Source organism: Myiozetetes cayanensis, unplaced genomic scaffold (assembly GCF_022539395.1).
Source record: "Myiozetetes cayanensis isolate MyiCay16 unplaced genomic scaffold, myiCay2020 scf6-25, whole genome shotgun sequence".
Taxonomy (NCBI): Eukaryota; Metazoa; Chordata; class Aves; order Passeriformes; family Tyrannidae; genus Myiozetetes; species Myiozetetes cayanensis.
In genome coordinates this window covers 29,891,036-29,915,884 of record NW_026087853.1, presented here as the reverse complement: position 1 = coordinate 29,915,884, position 24,849 = coordinate 29,891,036, and the positions used below count along the sequence as shown (strand labels likewise).

At 39.9% G+C, this 24,849-nt stretch overlaps 1 protein-coding gene across 1 annotated transcript in view; it reads right to left on the bottom strand.

Moving 5' to 3' along the window:
• The window catches only part of SPRED1 (sprouty related EVH1 domain containing 1), a 59,318-nt gene extending 37,301 nt beyond the window's left edge, over window positions 1-22,017 (bottom strand). Inside the window, exon 1 of the mRNA XM_050335651.1 lies at window positions 21,595-22,017. Coding sequence (XP_050191608.1) covers window positions 21,595-21,626 — 32 coding nt within the window. The 5' untranslated portion in view covers window positions 21,627-22,017. The remainder of the gene's footprint in view (window positions 1-21,594) is intronic.
• Between the last annotated feature and the right edge of the window lie 2,832 nt (window positions 22,018-24,849).

The window sequence follows — 24,849 nt, the reverse complement described above, 5'->3', positions numbered from 1 at the left end:
GAAGAATTTTTTAGTTCTTAAAAATAATAATCGTAATAATAGAAGTGACTATTTTAGTTAAAGAATTCTAGCACTGTCACTCTGCAATTTTAGCTACCTGATGACTAAAGTAGCTCACCCTTGTTTTCTTAACCCATGTGTGGACTGTGAAGCGTTGTGTGACCAGAACTCAACACATCACCTCGATGAGGCAGTTTCATAAAAAAGATTAAGTTAAAAAATGTGATATTGACTGTTCCACACAAAAAGCCAATTAAAAAAACCAAAAACAAACAAACAAAACAAACAACAGAAAAACCCCCACAAACCCAAACCAAAAAGCAGCTGACAGAGTTGTTTCTTTAGGAAGCACAAAAAAGAAGAGATTGCCTAAGAATTATTTAAGGGGAAGAACAGGGCACTAAAAATGCCAGAACTCAAGTAACAGAAGTGAAGTAATAGATGTTTCAAAAGTCAGTGACATGAAAAGACTGGGGGAGGAAATATGGTTTGCATAAATTCTTCCCTACCAAGTAAATAACATCGGGGGGAAAAAAGAAAAAGGAAGAAAAAAATTAGAAAAAAATAAAATACAATAAAACAAGGGATCCAGAAGGAATAGAAAAGAGAGAAGAAACAGCATCTCCTTTTCCCAGACAAGCAGCAGACACATGAGAAAAAATTTGGTGCCCTTCATCAATGAGATTCATAATCACAATGTATATCACTATTTAACATGCAATTTTTACACTATGGCTTCCTATAATACACTGATTTTTTTTCCTGAATTAAAAGGGCAGAATAAAATCCTGTAGCTAAATTTAAACTAGAAAAAAATCTGTTACCCCTGGTTCCAAATAAAAATAAGTAAAATAAAAAATAGAAATTTCTCATATTTAACTGTGTAGTGATTAAGTGATTTCCAGCAAATACAGGTTATTGTATTACAATCAATATCATATTAACAGTTTTAAGTAAACAGGTGGAAAACTGCTAAGCATCATGGAGTGTAAAGAAAGGTTCTAAGAAGCATTTCCACAGTGAGTAAGCAGAGACAGCTGAAAACGCATAGCAATCAGATTTCTTTTAATCTTTCCTGTAACTACTCTCTGCAGCCTGATCTCAGGAGGTCCTTTAACAGAGACTAGAGAGAGAATACAAAACTACTGACAATTCTACACTATCTTCTGCTAACAAATCCAAGGCAACTTGCATATACCTGCACCACAATCACCGTTATAAGCACTTTAATGTGATCTGGCACTCTCTATCCTTCTCTTGCCTGATAATTTATTCCTACTATGCACTTTCTCCACTGCTTCTGCAGCTTTGCAGTGATCAACACTGGGAAAGTTCACATGAATCCAGACGAAAGGGTAACTTCAGAACAATTAGACAACCTTAATCAGTAAACTACTGATTTTGTCACAAGGCCATCCCCTGACTGCTCAAAGTGGTTCTGCAGATACGATACTTCAACACAAGTTCCAGAGCAGTGACTGAACATGTGTATGAGTGTTTGCTTCACTATCAGCAGCTGCTGCCAACTCATTCATGTAAGTCTGTATGGATCAGAAAAAGAAGGGGTCAGTCACGTTACAGCCCAGTTGGAGCTTGCCTGCTTATCTACATTACATATGTATTTTGAGATTAAGACACAACTAATAATACAAACAACCAGGACTTAAGTCACAACGTTTGGCACAATTGACCTTTTTCTGCAGTATCAACATAACTTAGGTCTTAAATTTTCCTCTTTTTTTGGCTTCATATGTGTGGAATTACAAGGACAAAACATGTGAAAAGGTTATGAATAGTTTTCCTCCTAAGAAACGTAGATTTTCTTTCTTAGAATTCTTAATGTGAGAAGTTTTGGCCCTCTTTGTATTTAGTAAAGCCCAGTTTATAGGTTAACAAAACAAACTGAATTTCCTTTATGTAATTACCAAATACACAAAGGAAAAGCACTCTTGATTCCCAAAGATGCAAGGGGATTAACTCTGGTAACACAAAAAATAGGTATCCTGAACACTGCAAAAAGTTTATCCCACAATGTGATGAGAGAAACCAAACCACAATGTTCAAGAAATACAACTGAAAATACATCACAAGATGCAAATCAATTATAAGCACATATAACCCATATGTAGCTTTAAATTTCCGTATCATTAATCCATGTAAAAGCTAATATTTTCAGTACAGAGACAAAAGAAACAAGTACTATCTTGCTGCACATTGAAACAATTGATATAGCATATCTGGCCAAACTTTCATACACATAAACCAATAATTTTACAAAAAATTAAAGATTATAGTCCTACTGTATGAATTTAGAAGCCTGAATGCAAACTGCAACAAGACTCAGGAAGGGTTAAGCATACTCAGTCTGGATCTCTTCACTGAAAAAGAATTAGAGCAGCCTCTTTTTGGAAGTTTAATATATACCAAACAAATGTGATTTGCCTGAAGTGATTCATCACTTCATCTTCATTGATGCACAGTCACCAATATTCAGGGAAATATCACACAGAAAAAAAGCATTACAATAGAAAAGTAGCCTTTAAAAACAACCTAGAAAAAGTCACTTGGCAACTGAACCTTTTCTGCTACAAAACATTTATTCATATTAGAGAATAACAAAAACTGCAGACATGACTATACTGTTAAGTAACTAGTTGTAAAGGAGACTCTTTAAATTTAAATTGAGACTTGTAAATTTACTGGTACAACACACTTTCCAAATTGCAATACTACTGGCATCATGAACCACTGCTGCTTGTTACCACTTTTTTCCCCAGTTTGTGCTCTTGCATTATTATGCCAAGCACATAAGGGAGAGGAAATGCAAATCTCCCCTCTACAAAAGACGATGAAGAAAAAAACCACAAAACATGAAAACTCTACAAGTTTTGCAGCTATTCATCTGTAATAATGATCATTATTTACAGAAAGTTATTCAGTATTCATTGAGAATGCAAGGAAATACAAAATCCATGAATTTCAAGCTTTAAGCGCTGGGTTCCAATATACTGGCATTCAGAAGAAAAACAGCTTCCAGATTTCACTCATGTAAGCATTTTGACACAGACAGACGATGCATCTCCAGGAGACGAATTAAAGGGCAATGCTCCATACGATAGGAGTACAGTATACTACATATAGCACATAAATGCTACATAGATCTCTTATTTTGTGAGTTCCTTATTAATTGTAAGGTGTTATTCACAGATGATGTCTAAACAGCCATACATGTAGAGCTCTATCAGTAATTCAGGATCTGTAGGTCTGCAGTAAAAATTATTCACTTCTGTGGGATAATGGGAAGGCAACTAAACCTACGCACCTAAATCCAACCTGAATTCTCACCCCTTTCTTCTCCAGTCTTGAGGCACAATTCTCCTACTTCCTTTGTTCAGAATGCAACTGTGAACTGGTCGTGCAACCAAAAAAGAAAATCCATCATCCCAAAAAGATTGTTCTGACATATCAGTGCCCCAGATCACCTACAGTCATGTGCCCTAAGGCTAGGGCTGTGTAGGTGAATGCAAACTACTGCTTTCAGTGGCAGCCCATAACTGTACTTCATCATTAGAAATGCAGTTTTTTTAAGACTTATCTAAACTATTAATTTTGAGGGAGGCATTTATGTATAAAATCATCTTTAATCGACATGAAAAGCCATAGAAGTTGCTCTCTAGTTTACACAGTTTTTTTAATTCTAAATAGATTACTCTTTTGTTTCTCTTGTTTACTGTTTTAACTCAGTAAAGCAGTAAAGGTTTAAATCAGACTGAAATTGATGACCAATATCATAGCCATTTATGTAACATAAAAATCCATTTGTCCCTCCTGTACACTCCGGGAACAAATAGACAACATTACCCCTTTCCTTTAAGGGACCCAGAAACCAAGAAAAAATTTCTGTTGCATTTGACATATTTTTCAATCACTGCAGAACTATTTATATACTGGGTGTAAACCTTAGAAAAGTCTCAATCAGTCAGGGTACTGCCACAGTAGTGTTTCCAGATACTCCTGTAGTGCACACACTCAATTGCAGATAAAGTTTGAAAAAAACCAGAAGTTAAAAATAAAAAAAAATCAAGCCATAATTATTTTCACACAACTAGAGGCTGAGAGCACCATGGCCTTGTTTCAGATATGAAATAAATACTTCTATAATTTTATATTGAAAATAGCCCTGTAAGTCTATTTATGCATTTACTCTTCATACTCATGTTCCAGCTTCCTCAGCAGCATATACATGGTTAAAACCCGATGCCTATTAGAATAAACTTCTGGTGGGAAGTGCTAAGAATTCACTCCACTGCCTACAAATCTATCCAGAAATCTGTTCTCACTCCTACTTCCTCCTGTCTGTTCCTTTCTGAAACAGCAGTAGGGGGGTTGGGAGTTTGCCTTTCCTCTACCGGATCACAGTTGTGTACATGAACTATACCAGACCATATGGCAATCTCTCTCAATTCCTAAGAGGCAAAACAAGCTCCCTACCAAGCCAATCCAAAGAGAAGCAGGTAAGGGCTAAAGCCTAACAGATACCAGCATCCACACGCCTATGTTCACAGAGACCAGTTACTACATCTTGCCTATATATACTAGAGTAAAAAGTAAGAAATATAGAAAATGTTGCTTCAAGAGCAGCCCTGTCCATACTAGCACAAACATTTACAGCATGCTTCAGCTTCTCTCACAAAACTACCCAGCTGCCTACATGCAACTTCAAGTAGTTCAGAGAAAAATCAAGGACCTGAATGCATTGTTCAGCACACAACATGGGTTTGACATAAAGAAAATTACTGTATCAAAGAAAAAACAGTGCCTGTTTGATGAGCAATCCATACAGAGGATAAGCCCACCTATGGGAGAATAAGACTAAAAAGAAAGTTTGAAAGCTGAAAAGAAACCTCCACAGCTGCCTGGAAGTTGCCAGGCAAGGCCAGGCCAAGAAGAAATGTAGTGGAGATGGATTTTCCCTTCTTGAGGGGAAAGTATGAAAGTTTTATTGAAAATCAAATAGTAAAAATTCAATAGGAAAACCACCCCAAGACATAGCATCTCAGTAGATAGTCTACTACTCACTCTCAGTGAAAAGCAGTAAAGTTCCTCAAAAAAGCCCAACCTTTAGATGCACAAAGTTGTGTTTAACTCAGTTAAAACTAGGATTGTCTGATTAAATACAATGACATAGGATCTTGCTGATTTCCTTTGCTGGGAAGTTAAAACTGATTTTTACATAGACTTTATTTTCAATCCACCAAAATAATAACTGCCTTTCACAACAGCTTTTAGCCCAGTAAGAAAGTTCTTATGTAAAGTAGTACAAAATTTTGTTAACATTTTTATACCAAGTTTTAGGAAACATGAGTTACATGAACATTCAAGGAAGTGACTTGACAGAAAATAGCTCCCTCAGCTGGAGTTGTGTGATTTTTACTGTTAGCTTAATTCAACTAGTAATTATATTTGTATATATAATTACTAGTAATCTAATTTTCTTATTTTACCTTTTCTGTTCAGTGCTATGCTCTTAAGTTCTTTACTATAGATAGCTTATGGAGAATAACAAGAAGTAGCTCTACCAAAGGGAGCAGGGAGACAAACAAAAGCAGCAGAAGACATTGTCTATTACCAGCCCTAAAGAAATACAAAAAACAGAGAAAAACAACTGTCAACTAGCTGGAGACACATCCAGGCTCTGCCTATATTGACACATAAAGACCAAAACTAAACCACAGTTTGCCATTGCATCATTTCTTCATCAATATCCTACACAATGTAGAGACAGACATGGGCTATGCAGGATAACATTGCAGAACATTCTGCCTTTAATTTATAGGTATTAATGCACCTGTGACCTGCAACCAAAGTCCCATGACATTTGATACACTAATAAAAAAAGTGTTATTGTAAAGAATCAGTCAATCCTCATGTTAAGGTTAAGTATTCATCCCTCTCTTTTAAGAAATTGAACATTTTGCTCTGTCCAAATCTACAAAACTACATAAAACTACATAAAAAACCAAAACAAAACAACCAACAAAAAAACCAAACCAAACCATAAGCAATTAAAGAAACGAGGAATTAAGTGGCCAAGGGTTTTAACAAAATCTCTAAGCACTCAACTAAGAGGAAGCCTGACCACATCTGTATCTCCCTTAGAGAGCAAAAATCATCCTCTACTGAAACACTGTTCTACACATGACAAAAGGCTACCACTTCCAGAATACCAAGGAAAAACTATTTTCTTTTCATTGGTAAGCAGCTATGAAAAGATGGCATCTTTCTATTTTCTTGGTTCTGCTTTATGTCATAATAGCATATTATGATGATTAAGTATCTAAAAACTTAAGGGTTCAAATGCTGGAGTGAAAAAGTGGAAGGATTATAACCCTCCCTCACTTAAACGTTGCAATGAATATTGGTAAGAGGATGTCAAAGATGCCAGTAGCCTATAACCAAACAACCAACCAATAAAAAAACACCAACAAAACCCCCAACAAAACCCAAATAAACCCACCTTTGGCAGAAACTTCAAAATCTGTGTTTAACAGCAATGAGTTAAAATACTACATAATCTAAAAATTAAAATACTACATCTTACAAGTCCTATAGGGCAATATAGATTTCAGAAAGCTCATAGAACCTCTTTAGGAACAAGATTCTCCAATGCACACAACAATAATTTGAGGTTCAGTTAGTATCAAGAACCATTATTTCTTAAAGGGCTTTTCCCAGACAGATTATATGTCAAATAGATTTAACCCCAAAGATGTAACATGATCTTATAATAGTTATGACTAAATTACAAGTTTTAAAGTAGACAGCCATCAAAGTAAGGACAACGAGGAATCGTGGGTTCAGGAAATGTACATTGCCCCATAGTCAGCTAATGGCAACTTTAATAGGATGTGATGGATTTTTCTCCACCAGCAGAAAATACTGCCTGCATTTCTGCTTCAACAACCCACGCCAGCTGACTAATGGAGTTATATTTTTGTCTCGTATGAGGATGGTTACTTGCCCATCCTCTAGCAGTTGCAAAATGAAACATTAACAGCAGCTGTGGGGTGAACAGAAAAGCTGCTCTATTTGGTAGCCAAGACCCAAAGTACAGGCCTTTTGAACAGTGGAGCTCATTTTCTGTCACAGTGACAAAAAGACACAGCTCAAAACAAAGCCACTTTTAGGGCTTGAAGTAGCTAACTGAAGATACTTTTAACGAGTAATAAATCTTCATAGGGAATAAAAGTAAAGGATTCACAGAAATTAAAAACAGAATTCTTGGACAGATAAGAGCCCTTGGGAACTTAGAAGCTGTTGCTGAAAAGAAATCCTGGTAGATACAAACAGGTTTCTTAAAACAACTCTTATCAAGTACTATTAAATATAAAACTCTTTAGCTCAGCATAGTAACAATCTGAATTGTAACAGACCAATCCCAAACAAGCACTTCTGCCACACTACCGAATAATCAGCATATGCCTGCAACTAGAAACATCTTTTTATGCAAGCATTTGGGGCTTCAGTCCTGCAAAAATTTAAATATATCACTCTAAGTAGACCTACAGATCTCTGTGGAAGTCTGTAGAGTTTATCACACACATAAAAGCATATATTTATAAGTCTTGCAGGATAATTGCTTTTGGCAGAATATAAATAACACTGCTCTAATGTGTTTCAGCATCATGGTCTCCTGCTTTAGGAGCCAGACATTCTGGTGAAGCCTGTCATTCTTCATATAAAGAATGGCAGCTGCATAGCCCACAGAGACATTTAAACTTCTCTTTGCATTTTCTTTAAAGTTTCAGAATAGTGTTTGGGCATTCTTTAAAAGTAGCAAGAAAGCTTAAAAGTGAAGCTGATAAAAATTGCCTAAAAATGTTTTGCCATGGATACCAGTGGTAGGACTAGAAGCAATTCTTAGACAAACTATCTATAGCTTCCAACACTTCCAAACAGTACATCAGTTAGGCTGTGGAGTTTACTAGGTATTTTTCCAGAACCCAATGCACTGGGTGATAGAGCAATGACTCAATAAGAGAAGCCATATTAATAAAGGACTCTAATGTTCAATGTACTATATACTTCAATGAAAAAACCTGCAAATCTGCTACAAGAAGATCTTTCAAGTAGCAAGACAGGCATCTGAAATAATTTTAGAAACTTAATGCCAGCAGTTTGCCTAATTGATTTTAAATGCATACCTAAAACTAGACTTTCGATTTCTCTCCTTGTCAGTCTTCTTCACCTTTTCAGCATTGTCTTACTGTCTCTATTGCCTTTCATCTTAACTTTTAGCAAGGATAGACTTGAGCAAAGAAAAGAAACTTTGGTAACTGTCAATGCCATTGAGAATTAAAAGAAAAGTATCTATCGCTTCTTACAGTCACTACTGCCTCTGCAAGCCCCAGCTGGGAGCACAGAACTGTCTCGGCAGAAGGTCTAGCTGAAATAAGGGGAAGGGAATTAATGCATTTTGTAGACATAGGTAGCCCTTACAGAGGCTTTACTTTTGCCCTTCAACATGCATCCCCCTCATTTTTATTTGATACCTTCATCTCTCTAACACCACCTTAAAAAAACAAGAGTTTCACTGAAGATACATCATCAAGATTTTACAGCTGAGAAAGTGTTTCATGTAACAAAACCAGCCCTGGTGTAATTTAATTCTACTCCAACACCACTAACAGGATGAGGAGAAAAAACTTAATTTAAAATACTCAGCAGCTCTCTCAAAGCCCTGTGATTTCACATTAACAGTCTGTATTGCCCTGGCCCAAATAAACACTGAATAGAACAGAATTTCCTTGAATTCAATTTATTTCCATTAAACACATTTTGTCTACAGTTAATTGGAACACACGGATAAATTTTGAAGTATTTACCTAACTTTTAATCAACAAATCCTTTGTTTGAATCTCACTTTTATCTAGTGTAAAACAGCATCTTAAAAAAACCACTCACACAAAAAAACAAACAGCAAAACAAAAAACAAACGCACACACTTTCCAAGTGTTAATGAATGAGCCTTGACTGAATGAAGACTGAAGGAAGGTGACACGGGCAATCCCCTCCCTACTTCATGAGGTCCTTGCTTAAGGCCAAAGCCCAAGAGCACCAGCACCTTTCAGTTCCTTTCTCCATCTGCTAAGGCACTACTTTAGCATCAGAACTCACAGAGCTGACACTGACATGACCATAAATTCAATGCATTTCCTAACAAAACTGCATTGCTAAGTTCTTCCCCAGAACATCATGCTTACCAGTCTCCCTCATCCCCTTATTCATGCGATTATTGTGAGATAAACCATTTAAAGAAAATAAATACCCATGTAATACCTGTGTATTGAGTTTCTCAAACATTTTTAAAGGAAGACTTCCAGTCTCCCAACAAAGGAGAAACTGTGGCTGACCCCTCTGAACCATCACCTGCCCTGTCACAAAAACTTCCCCAAACCATTTCAAACCACAGATCTGTTTTATCATTAAAAAGCCAACAAGGGAGCATTTAAGTTCAGTGGATTTAAATAAATCTACTCCCACTCTCCCTCATTAACTGATTTCAACTGTAAATTTGCTTTAGTTGCTTTAAGAAGTAACTAGTAACTACATAGAGACAAAGTTTTTTTTTTTTGTCAAAATGACAACACTAGTACTATTATATTTAGTGAAACTGCTCATGTTCTTACACAACTGTAGTTTATTTTGAAATACTTCACAGGTTAAGAGAAATGGACTGGAAGAAACCCCAACAATCCCAAAAAAACCCTCAAACCTATTCTGAAAAGTATTTCAGATTATGTAGTCTATCAAAACCCATTAAAACAAACCCACCCATAGCACATATTAGTTACATCATTACAAATCCTCATACTGCCTGGAGGAGGGGGCATTTAAAAAGAAATTCATACTTACCTCTCAAAAACACCCATAGAATTATGAAGATTTGCTTGTGAGTACCCTTTTCTGCATAGTTTTACAAAGGAGCAGCAACTTCCACACCCTTCAGAGCCACAGACAAATAATTTTGTGCAATCCTAAATAATGATTAATACTGAATTCAACTTAATTCCCCTGGATCTTGGAACCTCACTTGGTAGCAACCTCAACCATGAGACTGGGCAACTGCTGCTACAAGGTTAGTATTGAAATGAATAAAGCACACAGACAACATTTTCCTTTGTGAAGGAAATGGTATATAATGGAGCTTGTGAGACTGAAGATTAATGAAGAAAAGTTTCATCATTAGCAAAAACAAACCTTACAAAATGATAGACAGAACTAACACATAATCCTCCCTACCTCTGCTGTCACATACTAGAGCAATTTCTGATCATGCTCTCACGGGAGTTAAAGGCATACAAACAATACCTGGCTATTTAAAGTGTGAGAAGTACCAATCTGAGCTTCTTGTGATCTACTGGAATATTGTATGAAGAACAAGTTAGACCAAAAAAATCTTCCTACTTTTTGATCGGCACTGTTATTGACAAAGGACATATTCCAGAGACCAACAAAAGCAGATTCTGATGAAATTATCTGCAGAGCTATAGTAAGAATTCATTGCAGAGGAAAGCAAAAACGGTCCATTGGAGAACACCATTTTCCCGTGTAAATAAAAGATAACAGAAGTTATATGCTACGGCAAACACAATACAACCAAAATTTTTTTTGGTTAATGATAAAAGCTTAAACAGCATCTTTCAATTCAACTGTTAAGACTGAATTTGTCAGGAATCAAATATACACTTTAATATGTAGACAAAATAAGGGAATATTTGTCTCAGTCAAGGAGTAAGAATACAGAAAAAAATCCCCTCTCACCAAATACACCCTAGATCACACTTATTAATGATGTAACTGGGAAATGGTAGTTATATTTTCTCCACTGTAAAATACATAGTTATAAGTTAGCAAAGAAACAAAAAAATACAGAAAGCAGATAATCTCTACCATAGGATATTACAATTTCTGTACTATCTGATTGTAATTGCCTTTAAAACGGTGAAGCAATCTCAGAAAACCTGACCAAAATCACTCTTGTCCTTGAGAAGTGACACTTTTTCCTTCCTCCTTTGCCATGTGAAATTTAATCAGCATACCTCTTGCAACTTCTCTACTGAAATAAGCTTTTCCTAAAGCACATGGCAAAAGTTTGGATCACTGTGCCCTATTTGGGATGATAAATACATCAAAGCTCATTGTTTGCATACTCTTGATGAAAGGAGCATGAGCATCTTAAAACTAACCTAAAGCTTTTACTTACAGCATAGATTGGCCAAAACATAGAAAAGCCAATCCTGTATCTACCAGTAGCTGCTCAGGCCTAAAAAGTAGCTGAAATAACAGACTTGGTAAACTTATTTCCAGTTATTCCTCAAGTTTGATCCATACGTTTTGATTCTGTTCAGAAAAGGAGATATACCTATAACTGAAGTTCTACTTCAGGAAGATTTGTTTGCAAATATCAAAAAAGTTGAATTTTCTGTAGCAAAAAAGTGACACAATATTGATTTTTGATATTTCTGTAATGTCTTCTTTCACTGCTGAAAGCACAATGAACTTGTAGCCTGTGGGAAGCATTCTGTCTTTCTACAGCAAAGGAAACACATGTTTTTATTTGGGTTATGTTTTTATTGTTCCAGAGCAGTAAAAAACAGGCTTCTTGCTACCATTGCTCAAGGGTAAAACCCTGGTATTAAGACTGCTCAGTGGACCAGTGAAAATATCTCAAAGAGACACTAACCAGTGTTTTACTTTCCAGAGAAGCTTTTCAGGATAAGCTGTATGAGAACCCTAAAGCAGAGAAATACTCAGAAAAAAATGCTTCTTAAAAAAAAACCTAAAACAAACCCAAAACCTACGGGGATGGGTCTCTAAAAGCCAAACATACCTCAAAACGTGGAAAAGGCATTTCATTTCACAAGTAACAATCAAACAAATGAAAAATAAAAAAAAATAAAAAAAAAAACCACCAAACGAACAAAAAAACCCACAAAGAAATAAACCCAACAAATAACTAAGTAATCAATGCAAAACCCCTACAGTTTTAAAAAGGTACAGTAGAGGAGGAAAGAGAGGGGAGAACCTGAAAAAGCTTCTTTATTTAGCTAACTAAGCTTATCAGCTTTCCCCTAGTTAACCACAACTTACTCCAGGATAAGGAGAATAAAAGGCCCCCACAGGAATTACACCATACTAAACTACAGCACTCTAAATTCATGTCTTGTTCTGGAAAAGCTTCCTTGAATAGACCTGTTCTTCATATACAATTCAACTAATAGATGAAGAAGAGCTCATGTTTTCTACCTTGCTTCAGGAGAATGAATGTGGACATATTCTCCTTTTGCAGGATTTGCAGGTGGTCATAAATGAGAAATGAAAGCTATTGAATTCATGCACCATCAGCCTAGGGAGTTCAAAGAAAAAGAAAATCAGGTTTATATCAGTGACAAATATAAAACATGCTTGCCCAAGCATCTCCGTTACACCATGTAGAATACCCTAAATATATGATGGAAGATACTTAAAAAGCATGTGATAAGGCAAAACGCTACTTCAACTTTTGAAACTATTACCAAAAAGTCATCTTCACCCCTCAGACAACCTGGAAAGAGGGAAGCATGTAATCCCATATCAAGATTCCCTCAGCCTGCCTGCAGCCAAGAGGTTGGGGTGGAGGTATGGTCACAGACTCAGTTTTCAGTGCCCCAGGCAGATGCTTAACTGATTTCTGCAAATCCTCCATTACCTAATGCGGGGTTGTTAACATGCACGATTATTCTCCATCACCATAGTAACAGAGCACGTACATTTTAAGGTGCATATGGGGGCTCTTCTAGAGGATGTGTCAAGTTGAATACAGCTAGGACAATATAAGATATTTTAAGCCAGCCCCGTTCAGTACAAATACAGAAATCATGAAAGTACTGTGCTAGAGATCATCACAAGACTGCTCAAGCAGTGGTTATACATCCATTAAAAAGTTTTCTGGAGGCTGAAAGAAGCAGGAGATTAAGCAAGATTCTGTCAAGACACTTACGGGCCTTAATGCATTAAAACAGCTGTCTAATAAGGGCCTGATTTTACACACACTAACTTCGGGAACCACAGAGCATAACATAGTAAAAGATATTGTGAACACCACAGTTTACCTACAAGTTGTCCTGCCTGCCCTTCCCCTCCACCCCCCACAAAAAAAAGAGGTAGGAAAAAAGATCCAGATAGAAAACATAGTTACTGATTAGGAAATGATAAACAACTGGCATTTTTATTTCAATGAGAGTTGCAAGTACCTTGCACTTACATGCTTGAAGTATGACACTTCCTGCAGGGTATGAGGGACACCACAGAAACCCTTATGGCAGGTGCCTCCACAGCAAATGGGCAAATAAGCCCATACATGCCAACAGCTAACCCCTAACAAACCTGTCACTGTTTTACCTTTCAATATTAGTATTTTCAGAATTTGAATGCTTATTAAGATGCAATCTTCAGTTACACAGCACCCCCTGTGTGTGACCAGAAGGTGCAGTCCTCCTCTCTGGCACAGGAGGAGCAGCAAATGAGCAAGGATCTAAAATAAAGAAAATGGGTATTTCCTAGTATTGAAGGTTTGGGAGCAGAACCCAGGCTGTCTGATTACGTTTCTTGATCTGCCTTAATATCAAAATTCATACTCCCTGGCCACATGGATTTGTCTGTTCAAACAATCTCAGCTCTCAAGCCTGAAAATTCTCAAGCATTTAATTTTACAACTTTGCGTTCTCTTGGCATGCTCATTATGTTCCATTGGTACCAGCAATCAATTTCTTCTCCATTTTTTTCTTTAAAATCTTGCAAAATTAAAAACAGCAACCCCAAATTTTTTTTGTATCATCACTAGCACAGACATCAGTAGCGTTTGAACTACAAGTGGAATATGTAACGAGATAGATAAATTGCCCTAAGAAGAGGGAACAAACATACCTATCCTAAGTCTATCCTACTAGGAAACTTACAAATTATTCTAAAGCGAGCAAAAGACCAGTGATTATCAACAACAGCTACTGCTTAAAAACATACAGCTTTGGTCCCTAAGGTCAGCTACTTCTACAGATTAAAAAAAACCCTCAAGACTCCCCATTTTAAATGTATGGGTCTCAACTCTAAGTCCTGAATTAGCTTATTTACACCTTTTAAAATTGTGTTCCTGTTCAAGATTCAACACATACTGGCCTCAATCACAGGCTTCATATTAAGGTGTGCTGGACTGGGATCCACAGCAATGTAAGCACATCATGCAGAGAAATAAAATACCTCGGGCTCAGAACACCTTATCATATCTGAGAGGTTGAAAAGTTTCTAAATCAGAGCAGGTTCTGTACTCCCACCTTTCACTACCCTTACTTAATTCCTTCAAGAGGTTAAAGGGAGAGAAATAACTTCTGCCCTCAAGGTTTATATCACTTCACCAAAACAGTTCTGTACAATTTCTGAAAGAAAAAAAAAAAAACAAAAACAACAGGCAGGAATCCTTACTGACAGCTGTATCTTACAGTCTGGGTTTATTCAGTCTGATTCAGAAACAATTTTTAATAAAGCTGACACTACTTTTCAGTAATGACTTGTTTCATTAACGAAATTCTTGATGCTCCTTGTTGGTATGCTTGTTTGTTCACAGCATTTGACTTAAAACTGAAATACATCAGTTTCATTTTTGCTTTGACAAACTTCAGTTTAGTATCACAATTGGTCAGCAGGACCCAAAGATAAAGGGTAGTTGTCAACAGCTGTCAGATCATCTTGGGGAAGATTTATTTATTTGGTAAATATGTTTTCCTTGAGTCTCTTAAAAAAGACAACTCCTCCATAGACTTTAATGACACCTGCTCTCACAAACCATTCAAACTAACTCTGTCGCACAAAACCATTCAAGCCAAACATCTGGGTCACAGAATTTCTTCTGAAGTTCTGAATAGATGAGTGTTAAACTTGCTGCAACAGAATTAGACTTCCTCACCTAATTAAATTATCACTAACAGCAGTGGTCAAGACACAATTAATACATCTGGAGGGGGAGAGAAGAAGAAACAGATTCTTTACCACCTCATTTTTAAGATGGTTCAGATGTTTCAATTATACACATTTGGGGAATTCTTGCATAGTGCACACATGAAAAATATTTCCTTCTAAATGGAAGCTTGGTATGAGGCAGCAATGCAGAATGGAACACAGAAACTGATCAAGTTTCTGTGGCCTATTTTCCCTCCTTGAATTGCATTATTGAGTGTCACATGACAGTGAGTTCTTAGAAAAAAAATGCTTGTGAGTGATCTCCTTGTATAGATGCATTTATCGTCACTACATTGGGACATTATTATTATCAACATCTATTTTCCCCACCTTATTTGGAGCATTGGGAGTTAGCGCCTGCAATGGCATAGCAAGTCAGTTGTTATTTAATCAGAATCACATTTATAAACAAATCTTAATACTCAGAGCACTTAAATGCACGGGTTTTTTGTCCCTCAGTATACATAAAAAAATAAGCAACCTACACATCTTTAAATTCTTCTCTTGTCATATGTAGGGGAAAATTAAAATAAAGCAATGAATAAACATTTTTTTTAACAAACTGATGTCACAAATATCACAATGAACATTAGATGGAAGATAAAGCTTGAAAAGATTTGAAAACACATGCACTTAAAATGTCTGCTTACTTCGTACAAGTAAGTGTTGTAATAACCCTAACCCAACGCCACCGGAATCTTATGGATTGATTCCTATTACAATTTTCAAGTAGAGGAAGTACTGGACTTACTCTAATACAATATAACATAAAATATGTTACCACATACAACATGTTATCACCTCATGAATGAGAAAAACCACAGGGAGTAGTGACAGCCAACAGATTTTACTAGAGCATAGTCTAAGCATTAGCAGGCAAAAAAAAAAAAATCTTCCCTTACAGAGTACAAAAAAAATGCAACAGAAGTATGTATTGCTATTGTCTTAAGACTAGAAATATGTATCAATAAGAAAGAGCATCCAGTCTTCTTCCTTCCCTCAAAAGCAAAGCAATGCTGAAGATTATTTCTGCTGACTACCAAGACTGGTAAGGGGACACACCTAACAAAGTATTAGAAAGTATAAAAAATGTTGCAAATGTCTTTTCATCTTATTGAAGTTTAATTTGGAATATTTGTACCACATTATCTACCTGCCAATAATTAAATAAATACTTAACAACAGAAAGTGCTTTCAGAAAGAGGCATGAATATTTTTAATAGGGAGAAGAAGGAACAAATTTTATATTTTTGGGGACCATTTAATTTCTGTTTACAATCAATTCCAGCCATTCAGTAACTGGGCAAATGGTGATAGCTAAAATTTACTTGCTTAAATGTTGTTGTTCACTAGAACAGAAAGGAAAAAACAAAAGACTTTTCCTTTTTATGGCCATAAAGCAACTGAGATCCTGAATAAAATGGCAACTTCCAGACATCTTGCAAATTCCTTTAAGGAAACTGCAAAATGTTCCAACGAGAATGAAAAGCAAGAAGAAGAAGGCTGACATTTAAACATTTGAACAACAGCATTTAAGAAAACATACGCTGTATGCCCTATCATAGTTACTTATTTTGAATCAGGGGAGTGAAAATCAGAAAAAGACAAAATTATTTCCTCTGCCTCCTTTTTAAGCTTGTATCAATACTCTAAAAAAAGTATTTTTTATTTCTGGTGTTTGTTGTAACCCCATCAAGGTATCACCAATACATACGATTTCTCCAAGATACACACAAGAACGGGTAAATAACAAAAAAAACTGCCAGTGTTTAGCCTAAAAACCACCAGATAGCCCTTAGCTTTAATCCTGTGACTTCCAATCCTATCAACATATATTCATTTCAACAAAGGTCTCTACTTTTAAAAGGCACACTGACATCCTCACTGTCACTTTAACACTTCAAGAGCACTGAATTTTAAATGAACAAACACGAGAAACACTCATCATTCTTTAATTCAAATATTATTGCTGGCTCCAGTTATGCTGAAACATCCCAAAAGCATTTTTCTGCATTATCACAGTAATCAAAGATTGTTGCTAGAGTGAAGCTTTTAATAAAACAACAAAACCACACCAAACTGACTCTCAGATTATGTAACATGCAAATTCAGCTTCACCTTCAAAATAGCGTCATGTAACATAAAGCCAAACAGACAGCAAGAAGCAGTTCATAAGACTGGAAATGCTTCCCAAGGACTCTATAAGGAACCATTCTCTCAAAAGAAAATACATCAGAATTGCAATGATTTAATATAATCAACTGGGTTAGAAGATGCTTTCCTTAAAAAAAAAAACCTACTTCTTTTTACAAATGCCTTTCATTAAGGGATGAAAAATTTCAAAGTCTATATATTCCCCAAATAGCAGAAAATACTAGTCTGCTGAAAAATGTTAAAATCCTCCCAGAACTAAAAAACCTGAAGTAATTAGCATTACTTTATGTGATACAATTTCATGTTCATCTTTCAGTATCTGAGCTTGTAATACAAATTCAACCCAATTGTGAATCACGAATGAAGTACAAACAGTACTTTCATATATACTGAAGGAAGACATGAACAAGCACCTTATTTAAAAATACAGTTCAGCTTTACTTTTCAAATCAACACTTGAACATGTTTATAGCTTTGTAATCTAGAGGCTGTTAAGCACACAGCATTACTATATATTCTGTATTTCTTTAACTTATAATTTCTTTATTAAATTATCTAGGAAAATGAGTATAAGATTACTCATATTTATGTGGTAAAACAACTGGCATATGACAGTCTGAATCTGTAAAAATACAGTATGTAAAAGCACCTCTGAATACAATTCCAGAGCACAAGCATTCCCTGAAAAAGAAGGTGGCCACCTGCAATACAGAGGAAGGTAAACAAGCCAGTAAAGCAGTGCTCCTACTTTTCAATAGCAGCAACTCAGACTCCATCTTAAGCCTGTCATCATTCATCCCTACTGAATGGGGACTACACAACATAACAGTTATTCTGTTGTACCTAACACTGAATTCAGTAGCATTTCTATTCAGCAATAAAATCTGCTCCCAAAACAGGAATTTGGTACAGCGCTCACTGACCTCCCTGCTTTAACATTATTATGTTAACTTGCATAAATAGCAAATCAACTTGTGAGTCCACAAATCTACGAATTCCTTCATTGAAAAACCGACAGTATTTGTGAACACACTGCATTGATGCTGTCCACACCGACTGCAAAACACCACTGAGGGGGAAAAAGACTAATTATCTGGAAGTATAGAAATACTTCCACGTAACTAATGTTTCATGTAACACCACCTGACATATACAATAAAATCATTACAAGAACAATGTAAAAATCACCAATGAAGACTCATCTGTAGCAATGAGAATTTTGTAAGGCTGCCTTCCATATGCTCATGATCGAGAAGAAACCTAGTAGCACTTAATGCAGCTTTTTAATGAATCTTTCCCACCACCACTGAGAATTTAACATCATTAACTGAGGTCAAACTCTAGACACCACAAATATTTATATCTTACTCCATAAAATGAAGTTTTATAAACAAATGTTAAATTACCAGAATATTCGCGATAGCCACAATGACAGAAAATGCACTGCAAAGTACCCGTATTCACTCTTATATGACAAAAGATCTGTTAATGAGCTCAAGGCCATTGATATCATCAATGATACTGATAAAATTAAACACAATGAATTTTTAATATATGATCAGTTTCAATTTATGGGTCTGTCCTGTTTTCACAAATGGTTTATCTGGAGGTTCAATCGAATTTCCCAACCATTTAAAGTGACACACTTGTGCTGTGTGCAAAAGCAACCAGAGAGAAATGACGACTCTGGCCTCACCAAAAATGCTGTCAAAAACAGCAGAGCAACTGAGAAACACTTTTCTTATTTTTTTTTTCTAATATTCTAATAACTGAAGGAGAAATTAATAAAAATCTATTCTTTGAGAAAAATCACTGTTTATAGTGCTTTGTAAGACTATACACATTTCGTTCTATAACTGAATAAACTCAAACCAAATACTGTATGTGAGATTTCCTTTCTCATATTAAATAAAGGTTAGTAGTATTTCAGGTACTCTCTTAGGCTGCAGTAACAGGCCTCCTCCACTCCATGAATGTATAATTAAGGATCACCTCAGTGTAATTTGTTAGGATAATGAAATAGGTACTCATGAGCAATGAACATCACCATTTTAATACTGGCAACCACAAAACAGTTACATCAAACAAATACATTGTCTGTTTTAGGGATTCTTCATCAGTAAATTTCATTCAATTTTATTATCTTTTTAATTTTCAATATATTTAAAATCAAAATTAACATACTGATCTCTAAACAATTTATCCCATAATAAAACATTTCCAGTATTCTGATATTTCAGAGGTCTCTTTAGCCACGGCATAGATTAAGGAGAAATGATTGCTAATCTGCTGTAAAATTCTCAAAGTAGACAAAAATGAACCACAGTGCTGATTTCTGTCAATTTAGTTGTCTTCACTGTCACCTGTATTTTACAATGGGCAACATTTTCAGATGCCTAATTAGGTATGACCGACTTCCTTCTGCACCAGGTTGATATTTTGCATATCTAAGACAGTATTGTTCAATAAAATGTAAATTACTCCAAATGGATTAACATACTGTCTTGAAATAATGAATATAATAATGAAAAATGATTTTCAGTATTCTATGTTTAGGTCAATATTTCTGGAAGGGAAAATATTTCAACATTTTCTGAATATAACTCTTCCTAGTTTAGATGGTACAGCGAGAAGGTACTTCTGAATTAATGGTCCTTTATAGGAAAAGGACAAGCTTCAACCATAAAAATAAGCCTTCTCGTTCCCTCCACAGCCCCTTCTACAGGGACTTCCCATGCTCTCAGCCATAGGCCGTCTTTCTGTTGTCTTCTTCGATAAACCTGCCGGCCTGGCTGCCTTTCCCTTCCCATGCAGGTCTGATCTGCGAGGCAGCTGAATGCAGACACTGTACTGCACTGTGAATGGACAGCCAGGTATTTTATGAATGGAGCGGATCACGTGCTCCCAGCACCTCCCCGAGCTGATATTTCCCACATAACTGTGTCAACAAGCAGCGAACAGCACATATTAATACAGCAGGTCCTGGAGACCTTCCGCCGCCGGCCGCGGCCCGCAGGCCGGTCCTCGGCGCGGGAGCATCCGCTTCGGGCTCTCTGCAGGGCAGGTTCCGCCGCAGGTCAGCGGTGGTGACAGCAATTCTCTTTCTGTAATTTTTTTTTTATGAATGGAGATTGTGGTATGCAAATGAGAGCGATTCACAAAAAAAGGAAACATGGCGGCGGCGGCCCCGGCTCCGGCCCCGCGGGCGGCCCGGCGGCTGCCCCGGCCCGGTTCGCCCCGGCCCGCTCAGCGCCGCGGGCGGCACCGCCCCGAGACCCGTCCCGCTGGGCCCCGCTCCCCGCGGGGCTCGGCCCGCGCTGCTCCCCGGGGACCCGAAGGCCCCTTTTGGGGAGCGCACGGGAAGGTGTGCAGGCTCTGCCTGGAGGAAGGCAGTGAAATGGGAAATCCGTTTTTCCTGCCGGTCCGCACCCTGCCTGGCAGCCCGGCTGCTCCCCTGCCCCTCACCGCTACCCCCAGACACAACAGGCGCAGCGCTCCCTCTCCACCGCCATGGCCGCGGCAGTCACCGCATCATTCATAAAATCAGCCCGAGCAAACACCGACATCGCAAATCGTAACGCTACGGCTCGGAGACCGCAGCAATCAACGCTAAACTTCCCGATCACAGGAAAAGTTTCAAAATACTTTATATTCCTTTTTCAATGCCATAAAGAACTCGGATGTGTTCTGACAAATATTTATCGCCTCCGACCCAAAATGTATTTCAACGACAGATTACATTCAAGGGGATACAGCCGCACACACACACACAATCTCCTCCAGATTCCCTCCAAACCAGTCACAGTAAAAATATTAACAGATCCTTGAACTGTCCCTTTCTTCTCTGTGGAGAAATAAAAAAATAAAAAAATAAAAAAATAAGTCACAAGTGCTCATTAAAAGAAAAAAAAAAAAAGAGCTTTAGGGTAGGTTTAAGCTGTATTTACACTGACTGACTCATCCAATTAAAATTCAGAAGCAGTTTCCTGCAGGATGAAGCTCCCACACACTAGTTTCCATGTGAAATATCTACAAGTAATAGGATATTATCAGAGGTGGTACGTGCCGATACCTCTCTGGGCATACTAAACCCATCCTCCCGCTCCAAGACACCATCGTTATCTGCACCGTTTTCTATCGGCCTTTAACTAAACCAAGCTTTTCTGACCGCCGGCTCGCAGCCCTTCCAAACTAAACTCCTTCACAAAGAGGGAGCTTCTGGGCTTCCATGAAGGCGAGCAGCAATGCGCAGTCCGCGCAGGGGTACGACAGGACACGTACGTGCGCGGGCAAAGGCCCCGCGGGGCGCGGAGCCGAAGGGACGCGCCGAGCCCCATCCCCATCCCGATCCCGGGGCGCAGGGGAGGTGAGGGCACGGCCACTTACTCGTTGTTAGAAGTCGCCGTCTCTTCGCTCATTTTCTCCTCACCACGATCCGACAGGCACACGGAGCAGCACCGACGCAGCCAGGGCGCAGCCAGAACTCACCAGAAACTTCACCATTGTTACCCCCCCGGTCCGCCGCCCCCGGCCAGGGCACGGGCCGTGCGGTGAAGTGAGGGAAAGGAGGGGAAAAGGGGGAGGAGAGCGGTCTTTATCCTGGAAACACGAAATCCTGTTGTCCGGCGGTGCAGCGTATTTCCCGTCTTAGAGATGGTGGTGGTGAAGGTAGTGGTGCAAACAGCAGCAACAACCACGGATCTTCTGTTCTTGAGCTGCTCCCGGTTAAAGGGGGACAGAGTTGTAGAGAAAAGGGATGGCTCCCTGCCGCAAAAAGCTGCACCGCACCGTCCTGCCGCTGCAGCTCATCTCCCGTTGCAGCCGCCTTCGCCGCTGCCCTCCTCCTCCTCCTTCTCCTCCTCCTGCTGCTCGGCCGCCTCCCTCCCTGCCCGCCCGCCTCCCGCGCACAGCCGGGGCAGGCGGCGGCACAAATTCCTCCAGACACCGGAGCCGCCACAGGCCGGGACAGGCGGGGAGGGAAGGGGGGAAAAGGGGGGCAGAGAGGCTCGGCGGGGCTCTCCCACCCCCTCCAAAGCGATGCCGAGCACTGCGGAGGGAGGACGCGCCAGCCCCAAGGAGAAGGCTGGTGACGGGGGGAGGGAGGCGTTTTAAACCAGCCTGGGGGTGGGAAGGGGGGGGACGGCGGAGAACGAGGATGCGTCACGGCTGTTTGTGTGAGGAGAGGCGCGGGGAAGGAAGGGGAAGCGGAGCTGCCAGGGCCAGAGAGAAGCCCCCGGCCGCAGGACGAGGGGGAGAAGAGGAAGAAAGCCCGCAGGGAAGTTCAGCGGCGGCGCTTCCTCCCCAGCAGCAACTCCATTAGCGGCCGCTGCCACCGCCTCGGCTCCTCGCGGCCGCCCCCGCCTCCTCCTCACAGGAAAACTGGGCGGAAGCGTTGACTTCAGGCTCCTTCCGCCGCCACAGCTTGATCCAAAATAACCACGGGGGAAAGGGAGGCGGGAGAGCGGAGAGAAGAGCGAGGGGAGGAAAGTAATCCCCTTGACCTGCGCCCGCCAGGAGACGAGCGCGCACCGCCGCCTTCCCTGCGGCGCCCGGCGCTGCCCGGCTCCCGAGTTTCCTGAAAGTAGTTCCCTCCCCCCGGCTCTGCCTCACGCGCGGCCCGCGGAGACGCTGCAGCCGCACAGGCACGCACGGCGCCGCGGAGGGATACGCGGCTGCCCCACCGCCGCTCCTCCTTGCGCGGGGGCCGCGGGGCCGCCGCTCCCGGGCCCCGGGCCCGGCGTGGGGCGGAGGCGCAGCGGCAGCACAGCACAGCGCAGCGCAGCACAGCACAGCACAGCGCAGCGCAGCGCAGCACAGCGCAGCGCAGCACAGCGCAGCGCAGCGCAGCGCAGCACAGCACAGCGCAGCGCAGCGCAGCACAGCACAGCGCAGCGCAGCACAGCACAGCACAGCGCAGCGCAGCACGGCGGGCGGGCCAGGCACGGCGCGGGGCCGCGCAGGGCCCCCGGGCCGCCGCTGTGGGCCGGGGAGGGCATCCTGGGGAGTGGTATGAGGCAGTGGGCCGCCGGCGGCGAGGGGCCTGGCCCGTCCGCCTGCAGCGGCGGGGGGCTCGCGGCGGGCGTGGCTGAGCGCTGCGTTCTCCGCAGCCGGGCTGGGCCCCCACTGTTTTACTACTTTTTTAAGCCGAGGTGAACGCAGCGGCTGAGTGCCGGTGTTTCTCGGGAGCGCGGGAGTCTGGTGAAGCAGGATCCCCTGCCCGGGAGCTGCCAGCGGCCTCTCCCCCCGGAGCGCCCGCCCTCGGCCCCCGCGTCCCGCCGGACCGCGGCGCGGAGTGGCGGGACCGGCGAACAGGGACGGTGGTCACGGTGACCTGGGTCTGCGCTGCTTTAAGTGATTCCGTGTGGGGCTGTTGCCAATGTACCCCGCCGAAGATGTGGAAAAGCGGGGCCCTTTTTGTAATTGTTTCTTTAACTCTGTAACTCTGCGGTTCTAAGTGGGTGACGGCACGGGAGAGTGCATGTAAACCCGAGTTGTCCTTTTTCTAAACGCACATCGAGAGGAAGCATTTGTAGTTGATCTAGGTAAAGCAGTGAAATTAAGACGCAGGAGCAACCAAATCCCTTTTCAGGAACTTAAAATTTTAAATGTGCTGCTTGATCTGATGAAAAAGCGGAGCAGTGCTGCAAACCCCGAAGACTCAAAAATCACGAGTCAGACCATCAAGTAAATTAGGTTATAATAGAAGATTATACTGTGGTTTTGTTTGTCAGTTGGATTTTGATTTCTTCCTCCTTAGTCTTTGTACGTGTGCTTGCCAGCTGATATATTTCATTATCCAAAATTCATGGAGAACCAAACCCTGTAGTGCTACTGTAAGAGACATCACTTTCCCAATGTACATTTGTTATTCCCAGCTTCTTGTGTTCTTCCTCGCTTTTTCACAGCTGCTCTCAGAGCCTTCTCTGTCAACTGTAATCTCATTTAGTTTTTTCATGTAACTGGGGGATTTTTTTTTTCCCAACTGTGGTGGTGCCATAGGAATGGCGATGAGTGTTCTGTCTTCCTGTTTGAAAAAAGATGGGGCAAGATCCCCTGGTAATAATAATGTCTCTGATTCCCACACTACCGTTAGCTAATTGTTTTTCCCAAGGAAGGGAGAGACAGGAACATGGGAAATCAGAAGAAGGAGTTTTCACTGTTTCAAGGGAACCTGGAGTGCCTCATATAATTGAAGGCCAGACTATAAACTTGCAGCATCTGTTTGCACAGAAGCTGGTCAGTATTGCATTTCTGAAGGGTATTTGTTAAGGAAATTGTTCATTTTCACTAAGCATATACAGTTTTGGTCAGGTTTTTATTTTGCAGGGTGTTATTTTAAACATCAGTCTATTTTTATCTTACATAGCAGGCAAGGAAAGGCTCATTTCATTTATAGATGGTTTATGTTTGTTGCAATATTCCTATGGATTGAAATTTCACGTTTCTATGAAAGGGTTCTACCATAAACATAATGGAACAATTACAGTAAACTGCTATCATGCTTTCTCTGATAAAGATCCTAAATAAATAAAATAAAGATCCTAAATAAAATTTATTTCTGATTTTCTTCCGTCTTCAAAGTTGAAATATTTAACATTCTGTAAGCTGATGTTTTGATTAAGGTAGGTAGATTAATGTGAT